Source organism: Paroedura picta, chromosome 5, assembly GCF_049243985.1.
Source record: "Paroedura picta isolate Pp20150507F chromosome 5, Ppicta_v3.0, whole genome shotgun sequence".
In the NCBI taxonomy this organism is placed as follows: domain Eukaryota; kingdom Metazoa; phylum Chordata; class Lepidosauria; order Squamata; family Gekkonidae; genus Paroedura; species Paroedura picta.
Genome location: NC_135373.1, coordinates 9,891,763 through 9,908,928, shown reverse-complemented (window position 1 = coordinate 9,908,928; position 17,166 = coordinate 9,891,763). Strand labels below are relative to the sequence as shown.

Here is a 17,166-nt window from a genome sequence, read left to right as displayed (position 1 = left end):
TAAAAACCACCTTCTCCTCTTCTTCATCTCCTTTGTCAGAAATGCAGGTGCAAGCCTCTATCCTGGGGACATTGGACCATACCAGAGCCAGTTTGGTGCAGTGGTTAGGAGTGCGGACTTCTAATCTGGCATGCCAGGTTCGATTCTGCGCTCCCCCACATGCAGCCAGCTGGGTGACCTTGGGCTGGCCACGGCACTGATAAAACTGTTCTGACTGAGCAGCGATATCAGGGCTCTCTCAGCCTCACCCACCTCACAGGGTGTCTGTTGTGGGGAGAGGAATGGGAAGGCGACTGTAAGCCACTTTGAGCCTCCTTCGGGTAGGGAAAAGCGGCATATAAGAACCAACTCTTCTTCTTCTTCTTCTTCTTCTTCTTCTTCTTCTTCTTCTTCTTCTTCTTCTTCTTCTTCTTCAGTGTGGAGACTTCAGATGGGTAATTTCAAACTGGGATCTGAAACAGTGTACCACAGTGAAGCATGATCTGCCAGCAGGTCTTTGATAGAGACCAAGGTTAAGATCAACTGGGCCCCTCTATAGAAGAAGAAGAAGAAGAAGAAGAAGAAGAAGAAGAGTTGGTTCTTATATGCCGCTTTTCCCTACCTAAGGGAGGCTCAAAGCGGCTTACAGTCGCCTTCCCATATAGGATCGGGTGCTGTATTGATATATGTGCATCTCGCCCCTAGGGTGGCTGCTGTGGGTTATGGAGTTATGTTTTGCCACCAATCTTTTGGTTGCTGTTGAAGGGAGGGTATTGTTAGTGTGTGTGGGGGGGGGAGGGTTTACTGGGTTTTATGGGTTTTATCTTTGTAACCCTCCATTCGAGAGTGGCGGGATAGAAATCTTCTAATAATAATAACAAGAATAAATTAAAATAAATTAATGATTCTGCTGGTAAACCTTTCTGGGGTCTTCTACATGTGTGGGATGCCACCCTCTCCTATCTAGTTGCCTATCTTCAGATACATGTGCATGCACAAAAGCTTATAGTGGTAATAAAACTTTGTTCGTCTTGATACAGGGGTAGTCAAACTGCGGCCCTCCAGATGTCCATGGACTACAATTCCCAGGAGCCCTTGCCAGCATTCGCTGGTGAATGCTGGCAAGGGCTCCTGGGAATTGTAGTCCATGGACATCTGGAGGGCCGCAGTTTGACTACCCCTGGTCTTGAAGGTGGCACAGAACTCAAACAAAAGAGAGCGTCACCAACTGATTAAGAATGATTCAGATTGTGAATGAGTTTTTAAAACAATTGCTAAAAATGCACAACCACATAATCGTGAGGTGTAGACCCTTGTGTTCCCGCCCCCAAAGAAACACACCCTAAAACTCCACTTTTCCGAATGAGTGGACAGATTCAGCGGTTGAGAGGATTCTAGTACCCTTAAGGGTTACATATTTAAAAACCCACCGCTATCGTACAATGAACTACAGACCCCAGTGAAACTCTACTTCCTTTAAAGGCCTACACTTTGATTCTGGTCAGATACAGAAACACCATTCAAGAGTTCAACAAGAACAGTCAGCTTTCCCTAGAAGGAGGTGAAGAATATTGTTTCAGAGAACCTGTATTTTCTTTGGTAGCCATGTGAGAATGAAGTTTAATTGGAGAAGCTTTTCAGGAGGGTCACTTGCTTCTTTAGACTGTTCAGCAGGATGTTTATTCAGCAACTTTTCCAAGAACATTCTTAGCATTTGCATCTTCAGCATGCAAAATGTGGCAGCAAAAGGTAGTGACGATTATTATTTGCACTAAAAAGCACATATTTTCTTTGCTAGCTACAGGAGAGAGAAGGTTATTTGCAGAATCTTCTCAGCAGGAACTTTACTCAGCCAATTTTGCCAGAAGACTCTCAGCATCTTCCACTGCATCTTCCAGGAAGCGCTTCAGCATGTAGAATGTGGTGGCAAAAGAATTAGCTGCACCAACTAGAGAGCCAATGACAGGTATGAAATCTGAAAGCTCTTCCAGCGCCATTGCAGAGACAACCAACGGTGACTTGCACGACAGAGACTGCACTAATTCTGGGTTGATCTGGTTGGCCAGAGGAGTCTTCTTGACAGCAGATTTCAGAACGTCGACAGGTTTGCCAACCCGTTGGGCAAGGTTACGGAGGGAATCTTCATCCAAGCCAAAGGCCTTGCAGAAATCCTTCAATGTTGACACCAGGAGAGTGATATCAAAAATAAGAGAGAGGCCAGGGATAGGAATGGCCCCAATGCCACAAGACAAAAGGGCTTTTTTCCAGATAAGGGATTCCATAGCAGCCTTTTTCTCTTGCAGGTGTTCTCTTGAGAAAGCAGGCATTGCCATAATTAGAAGAGGTCTCTTGAGATCATTCAGTTCATCTGCTAGGGTCTTCTGCAGGAGAGGGAAATCGTACATATTCAAATGCCAGCTGGATACGAGAAAAACCCTTGGATTGACCGCCCCTTCTTTTCTCAAATTGCAAAGGCAGTTTTTACGTATCACTTCCAGAGTCTGCTTCTCACAGAAGTTTGGCTTCCTTCTTTCAGACTCTATATCGTGATCCACTTTGGTGCGAACAAAGTAAAATCTCTTATTCATCTTCTGAATTTCTGAGGCCAGCATTGCATCATTGTCGGTGAAGCGTACTGAGGCAACAATGATGAAGAAGTCGTACCTGTTAAAATTTACCTTTTCTAGGTATTCTTTTGGTTTAAATTCACGGGTCCCTATTCCTGGTAGATCCCATAATGTTAGTTCTGGGAACTGAGGATGGGGATATCTTTCTGGATCCATAGTAGTCTGGTTCACCCCAGTTTTAGCTGCACCTTCTTCATAATCTGAGATATTCCGAAAGGCGTTCACAAGGGAAGATTTACCGGCCCCTGAAACCCCTGTGAAAGCAATATCAAGTCTTGTGTTCTTCAATAATCTTAACTCTTTCTCAACACTTGCTAATGCACTTTGGAGATCTCTTTGTCCCAAAAAGGCCTTCATCTCAGCGAAATCCACTTTTATGGATTCTTTAGAGTTGCTCCCAGCCATAGCTGCTCTTCGGGACGGTTCAGTTGACCTGAATAAGATCAGAAGGATAATGTTTGTTACCTCATGAAGGATAAAGATGAAAGGACATTTCCCCCTTGAAATTCTAGATTTAATTGTGTGGGGAATTGTCTTTTCTTACATTAAAAAAAGCATTCCTCCACAGGTGAATATTTAGATCTGCACTTGATGCATTTGATTTTCATGCTGGAAGAAGGGCAGTATATAAATACAGAAAAGTAAGAAATAGAGGGGATAGTATTGTTGTTTTTAAAGCACACTGCAGGGTTGGTGTTTCCTTTGGCTTTTCCATCACTCATGCAAATGTATTGAGCCCACGTGTCTTTCATGGCTGAGTGGAAACTGGAACTTGGGCAGGGGTGGCGGGGACCACTCCCAGGCCACATTAAAAGCAACCCTGGATGCAGCAGGTGGCCTCCTGGCAGTATCTGTGGGCTGTCTCTGCATGGACATAAGGGCACAGGGCATGGTCAGGAGGCAGGCAGCAGCCACGGAGACATGTGCATGGCAGCAACGGGTAGCCACCCAGACCCCAGCATCAGCTAGGAGGAAGACATGGCCTCAACGGTGTGTCAGCCCTCTGATTGACCCTGAGGAGGAGGGCCCTCCCCCTGACAGCCAATCAGTGGGCCGGCACATTTTGAGAAGTATCCTGCATGTTTTATTATATTGGATACCATTATAGCCCTAGATTTTTAAAAATTACATTCAGGACACTTTGGGAGGAAGAGGGGGAGGAAATCAAGGGTGCAGAATGGTTGGATTAAGAGGCGCAATGAAAACAAAGGTGCAAGCAGGCACCATTTTGCAAAAACAATGTTTTTTTCAAAAGGGGAAGGAAGCAAAGCATGATGGGAAGCTGCCTCCATCAGACTCAGTGTAAAAAGCATGTTGTGAATTTCAGCCTGGGAAACAATGGGAGGAAAGCCCACATGCATCTACACTGGAATCCACTTGCAATTTCCAAAGGAAATGCAAAGGGAGGCTAAAAGAGGGGGTGTCTCCTAATGCAGAAACGGTCTGAGGAACAAGAGCTCAAGAGCACATCTTTCTCTGATAGGGTTACTGCCCCGGATGGAGGTATTCTTGGAGATTTGTGGGTGGAGATTGGGGAGGGTGGTGCCAGAACACTCTCCGGCATCCTGAGAAAACTACAATAGTCAGTTGATTCAGGCCGTGAAAGCCTTCAACTACAAAATAAGCTTCTCTTTTTTATATATAAAGAGAACCTTACTATAGTTACCACAAGGAGAAAACTAATGAGAACAAACGCTCTTCAAAGGTACAACCTCATTTTCCTTTTCACACCTTCTAGCAATCTGGGCTCCTGCTGCCCCCGACTCATATACAAAATGGTGGTTCTAATGAGGCTCTTCCCTCCCACCCCAATTTTCACTTACCTGAAAGCAGCGGATTCGCCCTGGTGTTTTTTGTGGTATCAATTATTTAGAATATCAACGCTGGATATTGTGGAGCCTAATGTCATGCAGGGAGTTCATAGTCTGAGGAAGAGTGCTTGCACTCGAAAGATCATGATCTGAATAAATCTTCGTTGGTCTTAAAGATGCTGCTGAACTCTGATCTTATTGTTCAGTTTAAGTATGCACGTTTTTGTAACCACCAGACCTTCCAATCACGCAAAAGGGGCTTGGTGTTCCTTTGTTGAAAGAGTTCTTAAAACACATTCACAGAGATTTTGAAGCCCAGCACAGAGGCTTGTGAAAGACCCCCAAGCCTATCAAGAAATTTTATATTAGGAGAAATCTGCTTACCCTTTATAGCCTAGAGGTGATTTCAGATGCTGGGGATGACCAGCTGTTGGGTGAGGGCTCCTGCCTTCTCTTCTCCTTGCTACTCCCACTTGCCCTGGACAAGAAAGCAAGCTCCTCTTTATATAGCACTTTATATAGCCTTCAGTGGTGTCAGGCAACGGAGAGAAAATAAATCACATGGTTTCTTGAATGTAAACTGGCTGGATAGTTTCAACGAAAACACATCATAAACTATCTACACATACTAGGGATGCCAGCCTCCATATGGGGCCTGGGAATTCAGCCAGAATTTGAGCTCATCTCCAAATGAGTGAGAGGTTCCCCTGCAGAAAGTAGATACTTTGGAAAATGGACTCGGTGGCATTGTATCCACCACTGGCCTGTTTCTAAGTAAAGCAATGCAGGGACAGGGATTTCATACAGTGACTTTCATTCCATTAATAAGCCATCTCCGAAGCACATATGAGTAATATTTTATTTATTGGTTTATCAAATTTCTAGACCCGCTCTGGGCGGTGAACACACATAATAATCCATACAATTAAAATAATTTAAAAATTAGATATTAAAAATACATTAATACATTAACACCTAAAACCAAGGAATAAGTTAAAAGCAGCAACTGGTATCATTGTCAGCCAGAAGGTTCATCCCTGCCAATAAGTTTCTCCCAAGCCAGATATTACTAACAGGGGTGGGGGAGGGGTTTCGGGGGGGATAGAATCATAGAATCATAGAGTTGGAAGGGGCCATACAGGCCATCTAGTCCAACCCCCTGCTCTATGCAGGATCAGCCCAGAGCATCCTAAAGCATCCAAGAAAAGTGTGTATCCAGCCTTTGCTTGAAGACTGCCAGTGAGAGGGAGTTCACCACCTCTTTAGGCAGCCTATTCCACTGCTGAACTACTCTGACTGTGAAAAATTTTTTCCTGATATCAAGCCTATATCGTTGTAGTTTAAACCCATTACTGCGTGTCCTCTCCTCTGCAGCCAACGGAAACAGCATCCTGCCCTCCTCCAAGTGACAACCTTTCAAATACTTAAAGAGGGCTATCATGTCCCCTCTCAACCTCCTTTTCACTAGGCTGAACATTCCCATGTCCCTCAACCTATCTTCATAGGGCTTGGTCCCTTGGCCCCAGATCATCTTCGTCGCTCTCCTCTGTACCCTTGCAATTTTATCTACGTCCTTCTTGAAGTGAGGCCCCCAGAACTGTACACAGTACTCCAGGTGTGGTCTGACCAGTGCCGTATACAATGGGACTATGACATCTTGTGATTTTGATGTGATGCACCTGTTGATACAGCCCAAAATGGCATTCACCTTTTTTACCACTGCATCACACTGCCTGCTCATGTTTAGTTTACAATCCACAAGTACCTCAAGGTCTCGTTCACAGTGTTACCTAGAAGCGTATCCCCCATCCAGTAGGCATGTTTTTCATTTTTCTGACCCAGATGCAGAACTTTACATAGATGCTACAAGATCATTGGCCTCAACCAAAAGCTCACGGGAACATGACTGTTCCTCCTTTCCACTCAAATGGAGTTCCTAAGTCAGCAAACATCAAAGCATCAAAACATATCTACATTAAAACATCAAGACATTTTTAAAAGCATTTAAAACACACATGTGATACCCCTTTTTTCACTAATACAGAGTGTTTACCATCCTCTACAACTGGCTCTCATGCTTTATCCTTTTTTGTCTGTTCCATGCAAAAAGGGGTGCCCCCTGCTCACCCAGCCAAACAGAGGGACAAAACCACTAAAGAGCCAAGGGTTAAACATTTATTTTGCTGGCAAAAGGAAGAAAACCATGTCTTCTGTCAGACGAAACATACAATTTATTAGAAAAAACAACGATTAAGCTCTCTTTATACATTTCATATCATTTCTTGCCCTCGTGATTGGTTATCTGTAACAGCGGGCTCGCTGTTATAACAAATTGCTAAGGGCTAAGTGGGCAGAGAGTGGGCGTGGCCTGTCAGAGGCAGGGGCCAATCGGGACATGCTTTGCCCAGCCCCAGACAGGTCATGCCCACTCAGAAGTTCTGTCAGGGCGTGCTCACCTAGCCCAGCCAGGGGCCATATGGAGACATCGCTGCCAGTCTGCCCCTGACCACCGCAGGGAGTGGACGTTGGTAGGGCTGCCGAGAGGGATGAGAACAGAGGCTTGGACAGGCCGCACCAGCCCTTTTCACACCAAGACTGTCCTAACTGTCACGCCCAACAACTTCCCTCACTTTGGCTAAGAGCATTGACAGACGTGGCAGGTGGCTGGTGAGTACTCTCCCTCCCCCCTCCCTACCTTCAAGCCTGCTGCGAAGGAGTTTCTAACAACCCCTGAATGAGGGGAGGGAGGCATTTCTGAGAGCAATGAAGAGGTCTAAGGGCATGGGTGTGGGCATTCCTTTTTTTTTGGGGGGGGAAGCTTTCACTTCTGCCAAACAGTTGGCTGACAAGGAGGCCACAGAAAAGCCCCTTCTCACTTAAAATACTGCTCTGGCCGGAGGTTAGATAGAGCCAAGCCATGTGAATTTCTTCTTTGCAACTCTCTACAGATTTGAGACCTACTGCACAGCGTTATTCTGCAGATGAAACTGGATGCTGTTGTGGATGTTCTTTTGTCTCCTGTTTCATCTGCACAACAACCCTGTGCAGCAGGCCTTTAAATTCAACAACAACCTGTATGGGAGGCCTTACATGTTTCTTCTCCACAACAACACTGATCTAAAGCTTTCTGCCTGGGAGCTGATCTTTCTACGCTGCAGATGAGCTGTCATTCCAGGAGCTCTCCAGACCCCACGTGTTAGTTGGCTACCACTGGATTGGAAATATTCTTGGAGGTTTGGAGATGGGACATCAAAATAGTACAATGTCTCAGAGTCCGGACTTCAAAGAAGCCATTTTTGCCTGCAGAGCTGGTCATTATTATTTAGAGACTAGATTTAAAGTCCATTGTACTTTTAAATATAACGGGCACTAGAAAGGGGGGAGGGGGAAAGGACACTTTTTGGGCACTGGGGGGAAGGCCGGAGATCCACCCTCCCCTGCTTTCTCTCTTTCTCATTCTTTTTCTCTTTCATCCTTTCTCTCTCCTTTTTCTTTTTCTTTTTTTCCTCTCTCTCTTCCTTTCTCCATTGCTTCCCCTTTTTCTCTTTCATCTTTTCCTTCCTTCCTTCCCTTTCTTTCCTGTTTCTGTTCCTCTTTTTCTTTCTCTTTTTTCCCCTTCCTTCCTTTCATACTCTTTCCCCGCCTCCTTTCTTCCATCCAGGGCCTATTCTGCATACAATGGATAATGCACTTTCAATGCACTTTAGAAGTAGATTATCCTGTTCTGCACAGGAAAATCCAGCTGCCAAAGCACATTGAAAATGCATTATCCTATGTGTGCGGAATGGGCCCTGGTCTATTGTCCTTCTTCCTTGAAGATCCCCTTCTCCCTGAGGGTCTCCAGGCCCCCAACTGGAGGTTGGCAACCCAGCTGGCTGCATATTGGATGGAGAGGGGATTTCATATTCTGAGTAGTGCAGCAGTAGAATCAGCTGCCTAAAGAGGTGGAGAGTTCCCACACACTGGCAGTCTTTAGGCAGTGGATAGATATCAAGAATGCTATAGGCTGATCACGCATTGAGTAGAGGATTTGACTAGATGGCATGTATGCCCCCTTCCAACTCTATAATAACCTAATCCTTTATCCCAAGCAATGCAAACAGGCAATTCTGTATAGGAATACAAACAGCAAATATAGAAAGTGATTAGATGTATGCCAGAATCAACATGAAGAACATGGATTCTGACAGGTAGATCAACAACAACAACAAGCCTTTAATAGCATATAATGACAGGTAGATTAAAAATGTGGACTATGTTATTTTAATTTTGTAACTTTCCCAAAGTCTCCTCATGTCTCTACTTTCTCCTGACTTTGGGTAGAAGATAGTGCTCCTCTCCTCTTTACTTTAGCAGGGTTGTTACATGGGAAAGTGACAGTTCACACCTGGGGTTTGGTGGCAAGGAGCACCTCAGGTTGGGAGTAACCTTAAAGCCACAGGGGTTTCTGCTAATTTGAGTTTCAGCAAAGAGCTTTCATGTACCTACTTTGTTAACCCTTTAATAAAGGGTTCCCCAATAAGAACTCAACTAGAATATGAAAGACATTTCATCTGCACTCTGCTCCACTCCCCCCTTCCAAGAGTTTGCATCTAGTAACACCCATTCCCACCCCACACACACACACACACACAATTATCCTGTTGTTCACTGTCCATATTGGTTCTTTCTGGGAAGAGTTTCAAACAGAAATTCTCTCTCCCCCCTTTTCTCATCTGTAAACTTCCATTTCTTATACTATGTATAATTCATCCATAGGGTCACCAGGCCTACTGCGGACGAGCCTCATTTCCCACCCCCCACTCACCGTGGCATTAGGAGACAAACCTGCAACAACATCATGATGTTGGTACATCATTTTCAGGTCAAGCCAAGATGTGAATTCTGGCAATTCCTAGAGCTATATCAATTTCTCCGCAAATTGACCCATGAACATGTTAGCAATTTCCAGAGCCATCAAGGAACCCATGGCAATATCTTGAAATCTGCTTTAAAAAATGGTATTAAATCAAAAATAAGGTAAAGGTAAAGGTATCCCCTGTGCAAGCACCAAGTCATGTCTGACCCTTGGGGTGACGCCCTCTGGCATTTTCATGGCAGACTCAATACGGGGTGGTTTGCCAGTGCCTTCCCCAGTCATTACCATTTACCCCCCAGCAAGCTGGGTACTCATTTTACCGACCTCGGAAGGATGGAAGGCTGAGTCAACCTTGAGCCAGCTGCTGGGATCGAACTCCCAGCCTCATGGGCAGACAGCTTCAGACAGCATTTCTGCTGCCTTACCGCTCTGCGCCACAAGAGGCTCTTTAAAAAATAGTTCTTGCTTAATATTAGTGTGGCCAGTGCCACAAGAAAAAAAAGAAGGCGGATGGGAATCATGTCTCTTCATCAATCTATTTCCTACAGCTGACAGTGCTTCTTGTTGTGGAATGTTTGTATATAGAGAGACCACATCTAGAGTTACTCAAAGAAAATTGGCACTCACATATTTCAATTGGCCAAATTTATTAATGAGATTAGTAGTATCCTTAATATATGGTGGTAAGATTGGTACACATGGACTAAGGCAGCCTTTATCAATTTTTTTAAATCATTGAGAACCCCCTGAAATGTTCTTCAGGCTTCAAGAACCCCCAGAAGGGTATTGATTGTGCAGAATATGGTTGGGAAGCAGAGCTGTGCACTTGCCAACTGAGGGTTGAAGGACTGAATTATAACCTGAAATTATAAATCTTCCTGGTGGGGGAATTTTATTTTTATGGATTTGGGGCAGAATATCAAACACAGGTCATGATGGTCAGTTCATAGTCTGACGAAGAGTGCTTGCACTCGAAAGCTCACGCCTTGAATAAATCTTTGTTGATCTTAAAGGTGCTACTTCAGACCAACATGGCTACTCCTTTGAATCTACAGGTTTTCCAAGGTATTCTTTATCTCAAAAAGCTTTTTCTTAGAGCTAGAAGAAGAAGAAGAAGAAGAAGAAGAAGAAGAAGAAGAAGAAGAAGAAGAAGAAGAAGAAGAAGAAGAAGAAGAGTTGGTTCTTATATGCCACCTTTCCCTACCTGAAGGAGGCTCAAAGCGGCTTACAGTCACCTTCCCATTCCCATTCCCCACTGGCACTTCTTGTTCTTCCTGGAAGAGATGCAATGGTGACTTTACCAATGTTACATAACCTCCTATATCCCTGCCCCATGCCAGCCACTCGTTGCCAGGTTCATCTGGCATGCATCTACTATACAGTCAGGCCTCCCATCCCGGACGACTGTTTTGGATCTTTAGATGGGACTCTTTATGGCTCAGCAGCTTTTGCCAAGACATTCTCTGCATCTCCCTCAACATTCTTCAGAAAGCTCTTCAGCAGGCAGAAAGTAGTTACAAAAGAAAGTCCTCCACCAAATAGACAGTTCACCGAGGGTACCATGTCTGAAACCAGCTCAACGGTGGACAGAGTCAAACACAACTTTGACCTGCATAAAATGTTGATTACAAATAGTGTGGTGACCTCACTAGCGAGTGGAGACTTCTTGATAGCAGCTCTCAACGTTTCCACCTGTTTGTCAACCCGGCTTGCAAGGCTAGTGAGGGAAGCTTCATCCAAGCCGAATGAGAAGCAGAACTGCTTCAGGATGGTTACCAACATAATGGTGCTAGAAAAAAGGGAAAGGCCTGGGACAGGAGTAGTACCGGCGGCGCAAGACACAAGAGCTGTTTTCCAAATAAGACGCTCCAAAGCAACCTTGTTCTTTTCCAGGGCTTTTCTTGAGAAACTGGGTAAAGCCAGGATCAATACACGCTTCCTAAGATATTCAATTTCATTATTTAGAGCATCTTGCAGGAGGGAGAAGTCATACTTGTCCAAATGCCAGGTGGAGATGAGGAATACCCTTGGAGAAGTCTCCAGTATTTCCATCAAATTATCACAGCAGTATCTCCTTATCTTCTCAAGAGTTTTTTCTTCACTGAAATTGGGTTTCCAGCTTTCAGAATTCATACATAGATCCACTTTGGAACGCACAAAGTAAAACTTCTTCATTTCTTGAATTTCCTGGGCCAGTTTGGTGTGATTGGCAGTGAAACGTTCTGCAGCGACAATTATGAAGAAATCATACCTGCTCAAGTTCACCTGCTTGGGGTATTCCTCTGGTTTTAATGTGGACATCCCAATTCCTGGGAGATCCCATAGTGTTATTTTAGGGAACCTAGGGTGTGGATATCCTTTTGTCTCCATTGTTGTTAATGTGACCCCAGTTTCAGCTGCACCCTCTTCAGAATCTGTCATGCCCCGCAGCGCATTGACAAGGGATGATTTACCTGAACCTGGTTCTCCTGTTATGGCAATGTCAAGTCTGGTGTTCTTTAATAAACTCAACTCTTGATGGATTTCACTTTCTACCTCTTGGATATTTCCTGGGTTCAAAGCAGCCTTCAGCTCATCCAGTTCTTTTCCCACAAATTTTCTTGAGATGGTAAGACCCATGGATGCTGATGATTCAATTCATCTGAAAAACAAGGAGGTAATGTTGATTGTTCATTCATCCTGCCAGATAATGTTCCAATTATATTTTCTTCTGGCAGGATTTCCCAGTGTAGGAAATCTTTCTTTGGCCATTTCACCATCTGTAGAAAACTAGATCTGTAGTAGCTAGATTCAAGTCCAGTAACACCTTAGAGCAGTGGTTCTCAGCCTGAGATCGGGACCCCTTTGGGGGTTGAATTTCACAGGGGTTGTGGCAGGGCAAACAGCTTGGCGGGGGTCCCCATCCGCACAACAGCCTTGTGGGATAGATCAAGATAGAGCGTTCATCTGTCTGGAGCAGCGGAAAAGAGCGAGATCGGCATGGCGGGACAAGAGGCAGAACTGAACCCAATTTATATACAATCATGAACAATGGATCTTCAGTTGTGGGGGTCACCACAATATGAGGAATTGTATTAAAGGGTCGTGCCATTAGGAAGGTTGAGAACCACTGCCTTAGAGGTACCAACAAGATTTTGAGGGCATAAGCTTTTGAGAGTCAAAATACCTATTCCACTGCTGAACTATCTGTGTGTGTGGGGGGGGGGGATTCCTGAAACCTAGCCAGTACTGTTCTACATATAGTTTAAACCCATTACTGCAGGTCCTATTCTCGGCTGTCAACAAGAAGAGCTTCCTGACTTTGTCTATGAAACAAGCTTTCAAATACTCCAAGAGAGCAATCATGTCCCCTCTCAACCTTCTCTTCTCCAGGTTGAATATTCCCAAGTCCCTCAGCCTTTCCTCACAGGGCTTGATTTCCAAGGCTGGGGTCATCAGACTGTCCTTCAGATGTTTGCAGATCACGCTCTCCGGCACAGGGGATTTGAGTGCAGCCTCTCAACCACCTGTCTCTCCATGTCAATCCTCCACCCAGACATTATACATCGCCTACTACCATTCCTAACAGAGACAAAAGAGTAGAATATTTTAGTAGGGCTATATTTATTTACGGTCAAAGTCTAATGAAAGGATAAATTAGGTACTGAGCCTTTCTGCTTTCTCTCTGTTCCTGTACTCCTCTTTGCATATTTGGACTCTACCAACAGTTATACCATTTTTAGTGGTAATGGAAGCCAAGTCCGCAGAGGAAGAAAGATGGTTGAGAGCCATCAGAAGTCCTCAAGCAAAGATGTCCTCTCTGTCAACTTGTTGGTCTCAAATCCAACCCCAACCTTGTATGACAACAGAGTCCATGGGTTGTGCAGCTTAGGTTTGCCAACTTCATCCTGGAAAATTCTTACAAATTTCTGAGCAGAGTGGGTGGCCACATCCTGGCAGGGGCTCATGGGAACTGTAGTTCATGGACATGTGGAGAGCCACAGTTTGGCCTGATGAGAGAGCTCATCCATGATTGGATGCCATAGAGTCCACCCTTCAAAGAGGCCAGTTTTCCAGGGAAACTGACCCCAGTCTCCTAGAGATGTAATTCCAGAAGGATGCCAGCTGCCCCTGGACTCTGGCACCCATCTGGGCCCCCAGAATAGCGTCCTGTCTCCAAATGCTCCTCTAAGGAGCCCTGAAAAAGAAGGAGGGTGGCTGGCCCAAAGGGGCATGTGAATAACCAGGGTGGGGTAAGGATCACAGGATGTATTGGCTCCTGCTTGTGAAAGAGGAGAACGGAGAAGTACATCAGAAGCAAGAGGGTCACACTGCCAACTGCCAGTGCTTCCCAGAGCCTGCCCAGCAGCTAACGTTGCCAGCCTCCAGATAGTGGCTGGAGATCTCCTGCTATTACAACTGATTTCCATGAAACAGAGATCAGTTTCCCCCGGAGAAAATGGCTGCTTTTGGACTCACTGACATTATATCCCTTTGAAGTCGCTCCCCTCCCCAATCGCCACCCTCCCCAGGTTCCACCCACAATCTAGTGTTAGCAACACTAGCTGCTACAGTAAGGGAGAAAAAGACTGAGTCAGAGCTAGCAGGTAAAAGGTTGCATGAACTTGCAAATGAATGAGAAACTGCAGTGATGGTTTGCTGAGGTTTTCTTTCTTTTGTCATAGAGTTCATGTGATGTTGGGAGCAGCTACATCAACTATGAAGTACACTGAAGGAAGAGGGGGAAACTTGGGACATAGCAGATAGGCTTTCAAAATGGGCTAAATAATAGCTGAATTTCCTCCTTCAAGCTGCTGTTAAAGGGACAGGAGTTTTGGCAGAAGAAACTCTTCCATGTTCCTGTCCTGTCCCAATTGAATTCCTCCCATGAAAATAGGAACAAGGTTTTATTGGGTCAAATGTGGGAAAAAAACACATTTGACTTGAAAGCACAGAAACTTTATGCAGTATTCCCAATCCTCCACATTTCCTAGTTAAGGGGAAAATGTTCTTTGAACAAATGACAAAGATGACCTGAACTCAAGGGTAACAAGAAAAAGAAATTTTACTTTAAAACATAGAAGAGACTTTTAACTTATTGTGAACAGATTAACTTCCAAAAAGATTAATTTGCTACAGCTCCAAGCCCCAGGTAACAGAGAGAAGAAAAATGTAAAATGAAACAGATGGAGAGAGAGAGAGAGAGAGAGAGAGAGAGAGAGAGAGAGAGAGAATTATCTTAACCCTTTCGCTCCCAGATCCCCTTGCAGGTTCACTTCCAATATCTAACAAAAACAAGATATACCTTGTAGCTGCCTGTGTTGCCTCTCTCTCCAGGCAGTTTATTGGGTTAATGGCCCAGTGATCCTACAAAACATGGTTTGTAAATAATAACAAAATGTGATCTGATAAGACAGATGGAGTAAGGGAGGCTTTATTTTATTTATTTACTAGGGGCCAAGCCTTTTGTATTCAGTAATACAACGGGTGCTAGATTAGGGAGGTGAAGAACTCTGCAGATGACCTTCCCCTCCCCCCAGGCTGCAGGCAGCTGTTAGGGAACTCACCGGCAGGGGCAGCTCTCATACGGCAGAGATCTGCAGCCTCCGAGCCTCAGAGAGAAGTGGAAGGAGGAGGGGTGGTCAGGAGTGGGGTATGGAAAGCAATTGGCTGGCCACTGGACAGACAGGCAAGCTGGTTGGAGGAGGAGGCACTCAGGGGTAGGACATCCGCCCTGAGTGGCTGTTAAGCACTGAGTGGCACTTAAGCCATGAGCCCAGGCCTTACCAGAGATATATTATGTGAAACAGATATTCTGATTTTTAAGCAGCCATTCCCCAAAGGCTTAGGGTGGCTCACTTCGTTTTATAGAACATATAATATTAAATACATCCCTATAAATACATTAAAAACATTTTAAGATCAGTCCACTAAATTTAATTGATAGCTATATCAAGTCTCTACCTTCTCTCTGGTGGGAGAGAGGGAACATAAAGTGGATTCTCAGTGTTAGTTTTGGCAGAGATTTTAATAACAGTCAACAAAGGCCGCTCTGCAGAATTGCTTAATGTCCCCAAAAGTCCTGGACTCACTTGGAAGAGCATTCCACTGGACCAAGGCCAGGGCTGAAAAATTCCCGCTGAGGCCAACTTTTCCTATCTGGAGCTGGAGAACTAGAACAAATTTTGTTTGCTCAATAGTGGACGATGGGGGCAGGGAAGCAGAGCAGAGAGCATGAATTTCGAGCTCAAATAACCAGGCTATGGTTAACCATTATGTATGGCTATGGAGAGACTGTAGACTTTTGTCCTATTAAAAATATGTTATTGGACAGCATGTTGGTTGCTCCTTGTTCTTCATATTCAACATCCCCGTGGAGCCTGGAAAGCTCCCCTGGAAAGCTGTTTTTACCATAGAGTTAGTGAGAGATAGGAACACTTTCTTACCACACTGGCCTGCTTCCCCCTTCTCCATCCTTCAAGCCTACAACATGGTGGGTGCAGAGATGCCCCCAGCATTTCTCTCCATCCAGCTATTTAGATTAGAATAGGAATCTCCTCATCACTTAATTCATGTGTAGAATTAAGTCTACTAATAAACAGTTTCTATATTATTTAAGCAGAACCTTGGAGAATGTGTTTTTCTTTGTTTTTGTTTTCTGGCTACATGCACTCAGCTGCATGCTGTGCTTAACAGCCAAACTCTGCCGACATTCAGATTATTAAAACTTTGCCACAAGTCTACCAATTTATATCCTTCAGAAGGACCAAAAGTCTAATTCCTTATGAGGCAGCGTCATGTGTGTTCAACTGAAAAATATTTCCAGTACAAAACACAAAGCAAAAGGCACTAGGGTGGAGGAGAGCAAGTAGGGAGAGTCGATTTGAAGAGGAATGGACTCGCTGTTGAAGCTCAGAAGAAGAAGCAGAAAATAATAGCTGGGTAGATGGTTGCCGGGCTTTTCCTCTGCTCTCACCTTTCCTGCATTTCCAGAGCTCGTCGAACAATGGCAGGAAGAGAAGAAAGCAGACTGGTTTTAAGAACATTTCAGGCAACGCCCATGACTGATCCATCCACAAGGTGTGGCAAGATAGTGGAGTCATCATCTCCCGAAGTAGAGTTTGTTAATCCACCGGTATTTCTCTTCCAGGGAGGTGGGTTAATTTTCTAAAAACATTTCACAAAATGTTGCCATGGCTTGCCATACCCTAAGAGAAAGCCACGTTTGAGGTATTGAGGAGAAGGGTCTTTTCCCACAGAAAGACCTGTTGGGATGAGAGAAAGAGGCTCTTCCCTTGGCAACGGGCTCCCCCCTTTGCCAAATAAAGTGGAAGGACATTACTAACTGCACAGTGCATTAAGGTTCATGTTCCTGGAGCAATTTTTGAAAAGATACCCTCGGTAGCTTCTTGATGGAGATGGAAATCAAAACGTTGTCTCTTGTTCCATAAACTGAATCGTTTGGTCTTTGGAGCATGATCTTCTAAGACCGACCAGGGCCTGCAAGACGGAGCTCTTCTGCCAGGGTTTTGGTTGAGGCCAGCTTAAGGAGGAAATCTTGGGTCCTTCTGCTGATATCCTCCAATGGTATCCAGCTACATCTTCCTGCATAGATGGTTTGGCAGCTGCAGGGTGGGATTTTTGGGGAAACTGGGAAGTTGTATTGTATATTTTATTTTGCATCGTTTAAACTGTTGTGAGCCTCCACAAGCTGGCCTGGCCAAGAGCAGTGGCATATATAAATATTAATAATTCATAAGATAATGAAAACGGAACTCAAAGAGCATGCAGCCCCAATTTCTTCACTCTCCTTATTGCAACACACTAAGCTGCAACTGAAAGCAGAGGAGCAAAAATTTCCCTTGGAAGCCCAGATGTTGTTCTTTGTGGGTGAAGATTCACTTTCCCGTAC

General features: G+C 44.7%; 1 protein-coding gene across 1 annotated transcript; it reads right to left on the bottom strand.

The window, feature by feature from the left end:
* Positions 1-1,823: 1,823 nt before the first annotated feature.
* LOC143838834 (interferon-inducible GTPase 5-like) lies at positions 1,824-11,894 on the bottom strand. Its single transcript, XM_077340742.1, has 2 exons — positions 11,208-11,894; positions 1,824-3,071 (listed from the first exon to the last, which is right to left on the bottom strand). The coding sequence occupies exons 1-2, from the start codon at positions 11,892-11,894 to the stop codon at positions 1,824-1,826; spliced, it is 1,935 nt and encodes a 644-aa protein (XP_077196857.1).
* Positions 11,895-17,166: the final 5,272 nt, after the last annotated feature.